The following is a 14317-nucleotide window of genomic DNA, read 5'->3' on the forward strand; positions in this document are numbered from 1 at the left end:
TGATAAACTAATCCACTTTATTCAACCGATGTGCTCTTGTCTCGTTGCCGTGGCCACTGGGGGGCTTCGCAGGTGGAAAAAGAAGGCGTGGCCACCTGAGGCCACAACATTTGCCGCACACCAAAATTGCTGGGATTCGAACAATGGGACGCCGGCCGTCACGTTGCTTCTTCATTAATGTTGGCGTTGATGGGAGGCTGAAAGGTCAAAGGTTAGCATGAGGACGTTAGCATAAGGATGTTAGCATGAGGACATTAGCATGATGACGTTAGCAGACATTAGCATGAGGATGTTAGTACCGGTATAAGGACATTAACAGGGACGGTGTAGCTCAGTTGGTAGAGTGGCCGTGCCAGCAACTTGAGGGTTCCAGGTTCGATCCCCGCTTTTGCAATCCTAGTCACTGCCGTTGTGTCCTTGGGCAAGACACTGTACCCACCTGCTCCCAGTGCCACCCGCACTGGTTAAAAAATGTAACTTAGATATTGGGTTTCACAATGTAAAGCGCTTTGAGTCACTAGAGAAAAGCGCTATATAAATATAATTCACTTCACATGAGGACGTTAGCATGAGGATTTATGAGGACGTTAGCATGAAGGTGTTAGCATGAGGTTGTTCGAATGAGGACATCAGCATGATGAAGTTAGCATAAGGATATTAGCATGCAGACATTAGCATGAGGATGTTAGCATAAGGACATTACCAGACATCAGCATGAGGGCAATAGCATGAGGACGTTAGAATGAGGACGTTAGCATGAAGACGTTAGCATGAGGACGTTAGCACAAGTACATTAGCATGAGGGTGTTAGCATGAGGGTGTTAGCATGAAGGCGTTAGCATGAGGAAGTTAGCATGGGGGCGTTAGCATGAGGATGCTAGCATGAGGACGTTTCAGTCTCGCTCACCATGCAGGTGTGTTCGGGGGCAAAGGTCACACCTCTGCACGGCCGCTCCTGAGATCCGCCGCTGACCGAGCGCTTCCTCATGATACCTGGAGAGCAGGGCAGGTGAGGTGACTCGTCATGTGACCTCCTCCATGTAACCTCCCACCTGCGGGGGGAAGCACTTCCGCTCGCTGAAGGCTGTTTCTGCGTGCGGGGGGGAAGCCGCGTTGTCGGCTGAGTACGGCGGCCGGAGAGACCACGCCCAGGGGCGGGACCTTTCCCATCCTCAGGCAGAGCTCCTCGATCTCTCGCCTCTGATTGGCCTGCAGCTCGTGCACCTCCAACAGGTGTCTGGGACAAGGGGGCGGGGGGAGGGGATTACAAAAGCATCGCGGCTGGCGGATGTGTTTCCATGGCAACATGTTCACCTTTCCCGTAGCTCCTTCAGCCCCTCACACGTCTCCTCGTTCTCGGATTCGTCAGAACTGACGTAAGATGCGGGGCGGATGCGCGATTGGCCGGCAGGTGGCCCCTCCCACATGCTGCCAGTCAGCCTGCGGCCCGCCCCCCTCCTCCTCCTCTCATCCCCTCTATCCGATTGGCTCTCTTCGTCCGTGATGCTCTCCGAGCTCTCCGAGCTCTCGCATTGGCTCATCCGAGACGGTGGCGGGGAGTGTGCGGTGGGTGTGGCCTTCTGAAGTGGGCGGAGCTCAGGGTGTTGGCCATCTGAGGGGTCCTCAGAGCGTGCCACGTGGAAACGACCCACGCTGAAGGCGGAAGGCGTCGTTACTGGAGGAGACTCGGCAGGCGGGGTGGGGGCGGGGCCTGCAGCAGGAAACAAACACAATCAGGGCGCACTGGCGAGGGCGTGTCACTGGCGAGTGATGTCATTTACCAGGAGAGGGTGGAGCCAGGCCGTCGCTAAGCTGCGGCGGACTTCGACGCTGGAACAAAGCAACAGGTGAGTACTGACACCCCACCCCCACACAGACCCACTCACCTCTCCCGGACTCCAACTGGGCGACACCCACTGCCTGCTGTTGTGGGCGGAGCCTGGCTGAGGCGACGGAGGCGCAGACCAGGAGGCGTGGCTCTGAGGGCGGAGCTCCGAGCCCGAAGATGGGGACAACGGGGGGGAGAAGGGAAGGTGCGGGGCCTGGGAGGGGAAGCTCTGAGTGGGGGTCCCGGGTGGGGGCATGAAGGACTGGGCCACGCTCATGGCTAACGATAGCATGTTAGCTAGCGAGAAAAGGGGCTGGTCGGGGGGGGGCCACTGAGCCACCGGGGAGGCGGGGGGAGTGAGGAGGGAGGAGTAAGGGGGGAAGTGGGGAGACAAGGGGTGATACGGCGAAGGTGGCGGCGCTTCTGTGCAGAAAGACAGGTGAGGGCACTCATTAGAGGAGGGGGCGTTCACACGGAAGCTACCTGAATAATTGTGTAATGGCGGCAGCTACGGCCGGCTGGACAAGGGAGGATGTTAGCATGGGGATGTTAGCATGAAGACATTAACATAAGGACTTTAGCATGAGGATGTGAGAATGAGGACATTAGCTTGAGGATCCATCCATCCATCCATTTTCTACCGCTTCTCCCTTTTGGGTTCGCGGGAGATGCTGGAGCCTATCTCAGCTGCATGTTAGTAGGAATACATTAGCATGAGGATGTTAGCATGAGGACGTTAGCATGAGGACATTAGCATGAGGACGTTAGCATTAAGACATTAGCATGGGGACATTAGCACGACAATGTTAGCATGAGGAGGTTAGCATGAAGATGTTAGCATGAATACATTAGTATGAGGACCTTAGCATGAGGATGTTATAGAGATGTCCAATAATGGCTTTTTTGCCGAAATCAGATATTCCGATATTGTCCAACTCTTAATTACCGATTCTGATATCAACTGATACCGATATATACAGTCGTGAAATTAACACATTATTATACCTAATTCTGTTGTGATGCCCTGCTGGATGCATTAAACAATGTAACAAGGTTTTTCAAAATAAGAGAACAACTTCAACTCAAGTTATGGAAAAAAGTGCCAACATGGCACTGCCATATTTATTATTGAAGTCACAAAGTGCATAATTTTTTTTAACATGCCTCAAAACAGCAGCTTGGAATTTGGGACATGCTCTCCCTGAGATAATCCTGATACCCACTACAACTATGGGAAATACTATACTTTGACTTTCACAAAGTGCATTATTTTTTATTTTTTTAAACATGCCTCAAAACAACAGCTACAAAAACAATGAAGGCACACAGCTTCAGTCCAGAGTATACTAGAGTAATAAAGTAAACAATAACATAGTCCTCCTTTAGTGCAAGACTGCCTGGCATACTGTGTAACAGGTAATTATAAACTGGGCTCAATCTGCCCTGCTCTAAGGTATTTGTATGAGTAACACAAATGTGCTGCAAGCTAGTGGTGAGTGCTTGTAGTGACCTACCAGTCAGTCAGAGCTTCTGAAATGCTGCGTTGAGACAGGGCATCTCCGTTCACTGCAAGCTGCAAAGTGTGCGCCATGCAGGACAGACTAGCCATACCAAACTCCACCGTAGCTTTTGCCATACTGCGTGCATAGTCCCTGACCACAACTTGGGCTTTCGCCCCGGGGTGGTTTTTGTTGTATTTTAGTTTTTTCTCGGCTGAGTCTTTAAGCGACAACTGTGTGGTACTACTTTTTTTCGCTGTTTGCCTTTAATCCATCTTCCACTTGTATTCATCGTGTATCTCCTTATGATTCTTGAAGAGGTGGGAGATCAAATTGCTCGTATTAAAAGGAATACGTCTTGGTTCCTCCTAGCATAACCAACTTTTTGCAGTCATTGCAAATTGCCAGTTTTTTATCCGTCAGAGACATTTTAAAATAATCCCAAACCATAGACATGGTGTTGTTAGTCAGTCACCAAGCTCGCTGGCTTGTTAGCCACGGCTACAGCACCGGCAACAACACACTCTTGTTGTTGTTATGCTGAGCTCGCGGCAGTTTGATGAGGTCATCAAGCGTCCCCAGTAAACATCTCATGCTGCAGTTGTCAACTCCTGTGTTGTGTGTGGGAGAGGGGAGAGGGGAGGGGCTGCTGACTCATTAATTTTACTTTTTGAAACCAATACCGATAATTTCCGATATTACATTTTAAAGCATTTATCGGACATCTCTAGGATGTTAGCATGAAAACATTAGCTTGTGGACATTAGCATGAGGACGTTAGCATCCTTCCGTCTTACCAGTTAGCGACGAGCTCGATGGCGTCCTGGGGAGATTCTGAGCTGCTGTCTTTTGCTGGTGACACAGTGACATCGTTAAGACAGGAAGTCAGTGCGGGTCACTTCCTGCTGCTGCTTGTTCCAACGCACCTGGGACTCGGGAAGGGGCGGGGCGTCTTTTGGCCGCTGGTGCTGATGTATCATTGACTCCGCCCTGTCGATGATGTCATACATGCGCATGATGAATTCTTCTCTCTCAGGCCGCAGGATGAAGTCTCTGTGGATCTGTCAAAGACATCATGAAACTGAGATAAACTACTTGAATGACTCAAACTATAAATTACATAAAACCAAAATAAAACACAAAAATTGCGATATTGTATTTAGCTATGTAGCGGTATAGTATGTACAGTATATAGTATGTATATAGTATATAGCAGGGGTCACCAACGCGTTGCCCGCGGGCACCAGGTAGCCCGTAAGGGCCAGATGAGTAGCCCGCCGGCCTGTTCTAAAAATAGCTCAAATAGCAGCACTTACCAGTGAGCTGTATCTATTTTTTAAATTGTATTTATTTACTAGCAAGCTGGTCTCGCTTTGCCCGACATTTTTAATTCTAAGAGAGACAAAACTCAAATAGAATTTGAAAATCCAAGAAAATATTTTAAAGACTTGGTCTTCACTTGTTTAAATAAATTCATTCATTTTTTTACTTTGCTTCTTATAACTTTCAGAAAGACAGTTTTAGAGAAAAAATACAACCTTAAAAATGATTTTAGGATTTTTAAACACATATACCTTTTTACCTTTTAAATTCCTTCCTTTTCTTTCCTGACAATTTAAATCAATGTTCAAGTAAAAAAAAAATTTTTTATTGTAAAGAATAATAAATAGATTTTAATTTAATTCTTCATTTTAGCTTCTATTTTTCCGACGAAGAATATTCGTGAAATATTTCTTCAAACTTATTATGATTAAAATTCAAAAAAATTATTCTGGCAAATCCAGAAAATCTGTAGAATCAAATTTAAATCTTATTTCAAAGTCTTTTGATATTTTTTAAAATTTTTGTTCTGGAAAATCTAGAAAAAATAGTCATTTGTCTTTGTTAGAAATATAGCTTGGTCCAATTTGCTATATACAGGTACTCTAACAAAGTGTAGATTGGATTTTAAGCTATTTAAAACATGTCATCAAAATTCTAAAATTAATCTTAATCAGGAAAAATTACTAATGATGTTCCATAAATTATTTTTTTAAGTTTTTATCTTCTTTTTTTCTGTTGAATTTTGAATTTTAAAGAGTCGAAATTGAAGACAAACTATGTTTCAAAATTTAATTGTAATTTTTTTCGTGTTTTCTCCTCTTTTAAACCGTTCAATTAAGTGTAAATATCATTAATTATTAATAATAACATAGAGTTAAAGGTAAATTGAGCAAATTGGCTATTTCTGGCAATTTATTTAAGTGTGTATCAAACTTGTAGCCCTTCGCATTAATCAGTACCCAAGAAGTAGCTCTTGGTTTCAAAAAGGTTGGTGACCCCTGGTATATAGAGTAGTGATATAGTATATACAGTATATAGCAGTGGTCCCCAACCACCGGGCTGCGGGGACCGATTGGTACCGGGCCGCGCAAGAAATTTTTTTAAAAAAGAAATAAATACATTTAAAAAAAATTTTAAAAACTTTTTTTTTTTTAAATTAAATCAACATAAAAAACACAATATATACATTATATAGCAATATAGATCAATACAGTCTGCAGGGATACAGTCCGTAAGCACACATGATTGTATTACTTTATGAAAAAAAAAAAAAAAAAAATTAACCCCCCCCCCCCATCATTAACTTTAGAATTTGATGCCAGCAACACGTGAAAAAAAAGTTGGGAAAGGTGGCAATAAATACTGATAAAGTTGAGGAATGCTCATCAAACACTTATTTGGAACATCCCACAGGTGAACAGGCAAATTGGGAACAGGTGGGTGCCATGATTGGGTATAAAAGTAGATTCCATGAAATGCTCAGTCATTCACAAACAAGGATGGGGCGAAGGTCACCACTTTGTCAACAAATGCGTGAGCAAATTGTTGAACAGTTTAAGAAAAACCTTTCTCAACCAGCTATTGCAAGGAATTTAGGGATTTCACCATCTACGGTCCGTAATATCATCAAAGGGTTCAGAGAATCTGGAGAAATCACTGCACATAAGCAGCTAAGCCCGTGACCTTCGATCCCTCAGGCTGTACTGCATCAACAAGTGACATCAGTGTGTAAAGGATATCACCACATGGGCTCAGGAACACTTCAGAAACCCACTGTCAGTAACTACAGTTGGTCGCTACATCTGTAAGTGCAAGTTAAAACTCTCCTATGCAAGGCGAAAACCGCTTATCAACAACACCCAGAAACGCCGTCGGCTTCGCTGGGCTTGAGCTCATCTAAGATGGACTGATACAAAGTGGAAAAGTGTTCTGTGGTCTGACGAGTCCACATTTCAAATTGTTTATGGAAACTGTGAACGTTGTGTCCTCCGGACCAAAGAGGAAAAGAACCATCCGGATTGTTATAGGCGCAAAGTTGAAAAGCCAGCATCTGTGATGGTATGGGGGTGTATTAGTGCCCAAGACATGGGTAACTTACACATCTGTGAAGGCGCCATTAATGCTGAAAGGTACATACAGGTTTTGGAGCAACATATGTTGCCATCCAAGCAACGTTCCCATGGACGACCCTGCTTATTTCAGCAAGACAATGCCAAGCCACGTGTTATATCAACCTGGCTTCATAGTAAAAGAGTGCGGGTACTAGACTGGCCTGCCTGTAGTCCAGACCTGTCTCCCATTGAAAATGTGTGGCGCAATTTGAAGCCTAAAATACCACAACGGAGACCCCCGGACTGTTGAACAACTTAAGCTGTACATCAAGCAAGAATGGGAAAGAATTCCACCTGAAAAGCTTAAAAAATGTGTCTCCTCAGTTCCCAAACGTTTACTGAGTGTTGTTAAAAGGAAAGGTGATGTAACACAGTGGTGAACATGCCCTTTCCCAACTACTTTGGCACGTGTTGCAGACATGAAATTCTAAGTTAATTATTATTTGCAAAAAAAAACCAAAGTTTATGAGTTTGAACATCAAATATCTTGTCTTTGTAGTGCATTCAATTGAATATGGGTTGAAAAGGATTTGCAAATCATTGTATTCCGTTTATATTTACATCTAACACAATTTCCCAACTCATATGGAAACAGGGTTTGTATATATATATAGTAGTGATATAGGATGTATATAGTATATATAGTAGTGATATAGGATGTATATAGTAGTGATATAGGATGTACTGTATATAGTAGTGATATAGGATGTACTGTATATAGTGGTGATATACAGGACTCAAATTTAACCATGGCAACCGCGGCATTTGCCGTAATGCCCTAAAAAATTGGCCAACATTTGCGGCAACACCTTGCCGTGACCGCCCTTGACTTTTTACTTGCTAATGGACAAGGGATATAATGGTCAACGAAATAATATTCCAGACGTTAGTAACGCTGCCTCTTTTATAAATTTCCGAAGAACCCTACAATTATTAATTCTTTAAACAACAACAAGTCAGACACATGCGCACTGTTGTCAGTTGTCTTTCTGACCATGGAGTAAAAACACTGGTAATCTCGCTCAAGGGGTACACCCTCAGAGTATACTTAGTCAACAGACCTACATGTCACACTAAGGGTGGCCGTATGAACAACGCCAACACTGTCATAAACCTGTGCCACATAGTGAGACCACACTAAACAGCAATGACGAAAACATTTCGGAAAAATATTTGCACCCCACAACACAGCATAAACACAACAGAACAATTCCTTGCAGCACCAACTCTTCCGGGATGCTACAGTCATTTCCCCTCGCTTCCTGCCGTGTGTTTAAGAGTCACTGCTGTTAGATGGAGACAGGTGTGGACAACATTGGAGACACTTGTCCCCACACTAAAAGTATACAGCGAAGGAGAAACACTATATGATGTTGCTTTCATTTTGACAATACAGCGTCCATCAGCTGCTGTGACTGAGAGTTAATGAGGTGAGGAAATACGCTGTCACTCCTGTTTTTTTGTTGTTGTTGGCCAAACTGTTGTACTGAACCACAAGGGGGCGTTAGAGAAGAACACATCTTGTTTATTAGACTTTATCTTGTAATTAGCCAAACTGCTTTGTGTTTTATTTTGATATCAAAAAGTAAACATTTTTTAACTTTTTTTTTTATGTCACAAAGGTATTAATTTAAAAGCCATTTGACACATAATTGCGTTAATGGTTTATTGTGTGTAGTTAATTCCTATACAACATATTTCTGCTCAAACTCTTAATGGATCTGTCCTGATACATAATCTACATGTACATAACTTTAAAAAATACTTCCCTTTATCAAAAGGTAAACATAGAGATAAAGGCATCATGAAATGACAAAAGCTGACAAGTTCATATTAATATGGAATTTAAAAAACTGTATATGTATGCATGCATGCTTTAGAGACTCTGCCTGGAAATAAAATAATGTTTGCCTTGGTGCCCTTCTAACTTGCCTTGGTGCCCTAAAATATGAGCCCTCTTTTAAGGCAACACTTGCCTTGACCTTAAAAAGTTAAAATTTGAGGCCTGAATATAGTATGTACAGTATATAGTATATATAGTAGTGATATAGGATGCATATAGTATATATAGAAGTGATATAGGATGTATATAGTATACATAGTAGTGATATAGGATGTATATAGGATAGCTAGTGGTGATATAGGATATATAGTAGTGATATAGGATGTATATATTATGTATAGTAGTGATATAGGATGTGTATAGTAGTGATATAGGATGTATATAGTATGTATAGTAGTGATATAGGATGTATATAGCATATATAGTAGTGATATAGGATGTATATAGTATATATAGTAGTGAAATAGGATGTGTATAGTAGTGATATAGGATGTATATAGTATGTATAGTAGTGATATAGGATGTATATGGTATACATAGTTGTGATATAGGATGTATATAGTATATATAGTAGTGATATAGTGTGTATATAGTATATATAGTAGTGATATAGGATGTATATAGTATATATAGTAATGATATAGGATGTACAGTATATAGTAGTGATATAGTATGTATATAGTATATAGTAGTGATACAGGATGTATATAGTATATATAGTAGTGATATAGTGTGTATATAGTATATATAGTAGTGATATAGGATGTATATAGTATATATAGTAATGATATAGGATGTACAGTATATAGTAGTAATATAGGATGTATATAGTATATAGTAGTGATACAGGATGTATATAGTATATATATTAGGGATATAGGATGTATATAGTGTATATAGTAGTGATATAATATGTACAATTTATAGTATATATAGTAGTGAAATAGTATGTACAGTATATAGTATATATAGTAGTGATATAGAATGTATATAGTAGTAATATAGTATGTACAGTATATAGTAGTGATATAGTATGTATAGTAGTGATATAGTATGTATATAGTATATAATAAGTGATATAGGATGTATATATTATATATAGTAGTGATATAGTATGTACAGTATATAGTATATATGTATAGTAGTGATATAGAATGTATAGTAGTGATATAGTATGTATAGTAGTGATATAGGATGTATATAGTATGTATAGTAGTGATATAGTGTGTATATAGTATGTATAGTAGTGATATAGTGTATATATAGTATGTATAGTAGTGATATAGTGTGTGTATATAGTATGTATAATAGTGATATAGGATGTATAGTAGTGATATAGTATGTATAGTAGTGACATAATATATATAGTAGTGATATAGTATGTATAGTAGTGACATAATATATATAGTAGTGATATAGTGTGTATATAGAATGTATAGTGGTGATATAGGATGTATATAGTATGTATAGTAGTGATATAGTATGTATAGTAGTGATATAGTATGTATAGCAGTGATATAGATAGATAGTACTTTATAGGGGCGGCGTGGCGAAGTTGGTAGAGTGGCCGTGCCAGCAATCGGAGTGTTGCTGGTTACTGGGGTTCAATCCCCACCTTCTACCATCCTAGTCACGTCCGTTGTGTCCTTGGGCAAGACACTTCACCCTTGCTCCTGATGGGTGCTGGTAGCGCCTTGCATGGCAGCTCCCTCCATCAGTGTGTGAATGTGTGTATCGATTCTCATTAAAAAAATTTTTTTTTTTTTTTTTTAAATTGATTTTGGAAATTAAAAAATAAATACAAATTATTTTTAATTTTTAATTAATCAATCCAACAAAACAATACACAGCAATACCATAACAATGCAAACCAATTCCAAAACCAAACCAGACCCAGCAACACTCAGAACTGCAATAAACAGAGCAATTGAGAGGAGACACAAACACGACACAGAACAAACCAAAAGTAGTGAAACAAAAATGAATATTATCAACAACAGTATCAATATTAATTACAATTTCAAGATAGCAGTGATTAAAAATCCCTCATTGACATTATCATTAGACATTTATAAAAATTAAAAATAAAGAACAATAGTGTCACAGTGGCTTACACTTGCATCGCATCTCATAAGCTTGACAACACACTGTGTTCAATATTTTCACAAAGATAAAACAAGTCATATTTATGGTTCATTTAATAGTTCAAACTAATTTACATTATTGCAATCAGTTGATAAAACATTATCCTTTGCAATTATAAAAGCTTTTTACAAAAATCTATTACTCTGCTTGCATGTCAGCAGACTGGGGTAGATCCTGCTGAAATCCTATGTGGTGAATGAATAGAGAATCGTTTTGAATCGGGAAAAAAAATCGTTTTTGAATCGAGAATCGTGTTGAATTGAAAAAAAATCGATTTTGAATCGAATCGTGACCCCAAGAATCGAGGATTCACAGCCCTAATATATATATATATATATATATTTTTTAGGGCTGTGAATCTTTGGGTGTCCCACGATATATATATATATATATATATATATATATATATATATATATATATATATATATATATATATATATATATATATATATATATATATATATATATATATATATATATATATATATATATATATATATATATATATATGTATATATATATATGTATATATATATATATATATATATATGTATATATATATATATATATATGTATATATATATATATATATATATATATATGTATATATATGTATATGTATATATATATATGTATATGTATATATATGTATATATATATGTGTATATATATATATATGTATATGTATATATATATATATATATATATATATGTATATGTATATATATATATATATATATGTATATATATGTATATATATATATATATATATATATATATATATATATATATATATATATATATATATTTATATATATATATATATATATATATATGTATATATATTTTTATATATATATATATATATATATATATATGTATATATATTTTTATATATATATATATATTGCAACCCCAAAAGGGACAAGCGGTAGAAAATGGATGGATCGCTGGATGGATATATATATGTATATATAGTAGTGATATAGTATGTATAGTAGTGATAAAGGATGTATATAGTATGTATAGTAGTGATACAGGATGTATATAGTATGTATAATAGTGATATAGTATGTATATAGTAGTGATATAGTAGTGATATAGTATGTATAGTAGTCATATAGCATGTAGCAGGTATAATCTTCACAGGAAGTAAGGACGGGCTCAGGCTTGCCTCACCATCACAGAGGCAATGTCTTCGGGGTCGTCTCCGTCCAGGTCGAACTTGAAGGTGACCATCTTGCTGTCGTGGGTGGTCAGCTGACATTCCACCACACGGTCTCCCAGGTTGGACACCTGTAAGGACGCAGGTGACGTTACACAAACACAGACACGTCTGCCTTGAAGTACCCAGTGTTGGTCTTCTCACCCCTGTGATCCTCAGGCGCGCCCACGTTCTTTTCCTCAACTTCCTGCCACCCACTTCCTGGTTTCTCTTTTCCGATTGGCCGTCGTTGCCGTCGCTCAAACCCGAGGTCACGTCAGAGGCATAGCTGTGAGGCAGAAGGAGAAGTAGCATCTTTGGAGGAAGGTTGCTGTGGGGGCGTTACCTGTCCACAGGTGAAGAAAAGCCGCCGACTGACACCGATGGTGGTCGCTCCGACACTGCGATGCTCTGTGGGGACGACAAACAAAATGTTAGCTGCTGCGCCAATCTTGGCCACGCCCCCTGCTTACCCTGGGGAAGCGCAGCACAGGAAGGGGCGGAGGCTTTGACGCACGGGCCCTGGGAATGACAGGAAGAGGCGAAGATTCTGCATTGTGTCGGACAACTGACAACAAGAAGGGGACAATGTCAAGGGCGGAAAGACGAACTACAGGCCAACGACAAAGTACTCAAGTCTGACTGTCTTTAGCCGCCATCTTGTTCCCGTCTCCTACGGTCCTGCTGCTGGTGGGCGGGGCTTGTCTTGGAGCGGCGTTCTGTTGGATTTGTGACATTGATTGCTCATTGGCACCCTAAACTACAGGTAACATTGACACACGTGAACGCACCGCAGTGGTCACCTGTTCCGCAGTAGGTGAGCTCGCGGGTCCTTGCTGACTAGAAGTCTGGCGTTCCCTGCCTGCCTCCTGCAAGTCGCCCTGAGCCAAACGGCGGCGCTCCTCGCGTTGGTGCTTTATGGCGGTGACGCGGTCTCTGAGGGTCTTGGCCACCAGCTTGTAGTCGCCCTCGGAAACAAAGCCCAGCACCACCTGGAAGGACGCGGAGCAGGTGAGGGCGGGCAAGCTCATGACGGTGACATGATCAGGCGCTACCATCTCCTGGGCCACCTCCTCCGGGACGTCCTTGTAGAGCTCAAAGAGAAACTCGATGGCGTTGTTGTCCTTGTATTTGCCATGGAGCCGCTTGGTGCCGTCCATCCTCAGCCACAGTTTCAGCGCTGCTTTTCTCCCATCGTCGTCCTCAGCCAGCTCCACGTGGACGCCCAGCCTTCCCTGGAAGAAGCGGTGGTCCAGAAGGTCCTGGACTGTGTACCTAAAGGTGTGAGGGGAGGGTCAGGAGGCGTGAAGTTAATGATGCTAACGGTCCAGCAAGTCCTACCTCTCGCTGATTTTAGTGCGGATGCAGCCCTCGATGATCTCCTTCAGCTCCACCACTTTGACTTGAGAGAAGGCGTCAGGTTTGATTCCCTGCGAGGTGAAGCGAGCGAGGCGAAGCGAGTGAGACGTGCGGACGAGGCAGAGACCAACTCAGCTGGACGCTACTTACGTTGGTGACTTTGCGGTAGATCTGGGCGGCGTTCTCACACTCCGAGTACGGATACTCGGACGTGGCCATCTCCAGGATGCACATTCCGAAGGCGTAGACGTCCACGGCCTCGTCATACTTTTCCTCGTACATTTCCGGGGCCATGAACTCTGGCGTCCCTGAAGGCATGGCATGCCCATTGATGCGTTTCCATTGCAGTTTTTCGCAAAATAAAAAGCGATATTTCTAAAATTTGCGACTTGTAAGTGTTTCCATTAAATTATGTATTGCGTCATGAGCCATAATTCTCGTAAAATCCTATCCTGGAAGACTCCACTTTGAGGAAGTTGGAAGCTCTGCGACTCCATGGTTTTGGAGCTGTGATTACAGTTGCCAGCCACTGCTGTTGCTGTGGTTGTCAGTAGAATACGAAAGCAGCGGGTGATCGCGCAAAGGCAACGTCCTTACGGCCCCCTTGACATTGTTCGGGCATGTAGGTCTCTACGAGCCTGCAGGTCAGCCTCTATTTCCGGGAAGGGACCTGCGAGATGGCCCGAGGCGGCACCGCTCTCAGTTGACCGATCGGAGACTTACAACCCTCTTGAGATTGTTCGGGCATGTGGGTCTCTACAAGCCTGCAGTTCAGCCTCTATTGGACGACCTGCGAAACGGCCCGGTGCGGCGGTGCCGCCTTGCTGGCCCCCAGCCGACAGATCAGAGATTTATGGCCACCTTGACATTGTTTGGGCATGTGGGTCTCTACGAGCCTGCGGGCCAGCCTCTATTGGCGGGAAGGCACCTAAAACCCAAAAACTACCTAATGAGAGCGCAAAACATTTTCTGAGATATTTAAAAGGTTTTTCCAAATATGGATA

At 41.4% G+C, this 14317-nt stretch overlaps 2 protein-coding genes across 4 annotated transcripts in view; one reads left to right on the plus strand and one right to left on the minus strand.

Annotated features, from left to right (window-relative positions):
• Window positions 1-14317, minus strand: part of LOC133652050 (serine/threonine-protein kinase WNK4-like) — a 15534-nt gene continuing 1217 nt past the window's right edge. The window contains exons 4-20 of one of the 3 annotated variants that reach the window (XM_062050382.1): window positions 13464-13621; window positions 13296-13384; window positions 13010-13229; window positions 12746-12946; window positions 12598-12673; window positions 12428-12522; window positions 12301-12365; window positions 12120-12243; window positions 11930-12046; window positions 4254-4388; window positions 4125-4179; window positions 1887-2251; window positions 1782-1830; window positions 1315-1711; window positions 1053-1237; window positions 908-993; window positions 1-197 (exon numbers count right to left, since the gene is read on the minus strand). In XM_062050382.1, the coding sequence (XP_061906366.1) occupies window positions 159-197; window positions 908-993; window positions 1053-1237; window positions 1315-1711; window positions 1782-1830; window positions 1887-2251; window positions 4125-4179; window positions 4254-4388; window positions 11930-12046; window positions 12120-12243; window positions 12301-12365; window positions 12428-12522; window positions 12598-12673; window positions 12746-12946; window positions 13010-13229; window positions 13296-13384; window positions 13464-13621 (2456 nt within the window). In that variant the 3' untranslated portion in view covers window positions 1-158. The other 2 variants (XM_062050381.1, XM_062050380.1) reach the window with 2 other exon arrangements.
• psmd3 (proteasome 26S subunit, non-ATPase 3) overlaps window positions 12514-14317 on the plus strand; it is a 20576-nt gene continuing 18772 nt past the window's right edge. The window contains exon 1 of the mRNA XM_062050388.1: window positions 12514-12720. The gene's annotated coding sequence lies outside the window, so the exon portion shown is untranslated. The remainder of the gene's footprint in view (window positions 12721-14317) is intronic.

This window comes from Entelurus aequoreus, linkage group LG06 (assembly GCF_033978785.1).
Source record: "Entelurus aequoreus isolate RoL-2023_Sb linkage group LG06, RoL_Eaeq_v1.1, whole genome shotgun sequence".
NCBI lineage: Eukaryota > Metazoa > Chordata > Actinopteri > Syngnathiformes > Syngnathidae > Entelurus > Entelurus aequoreus.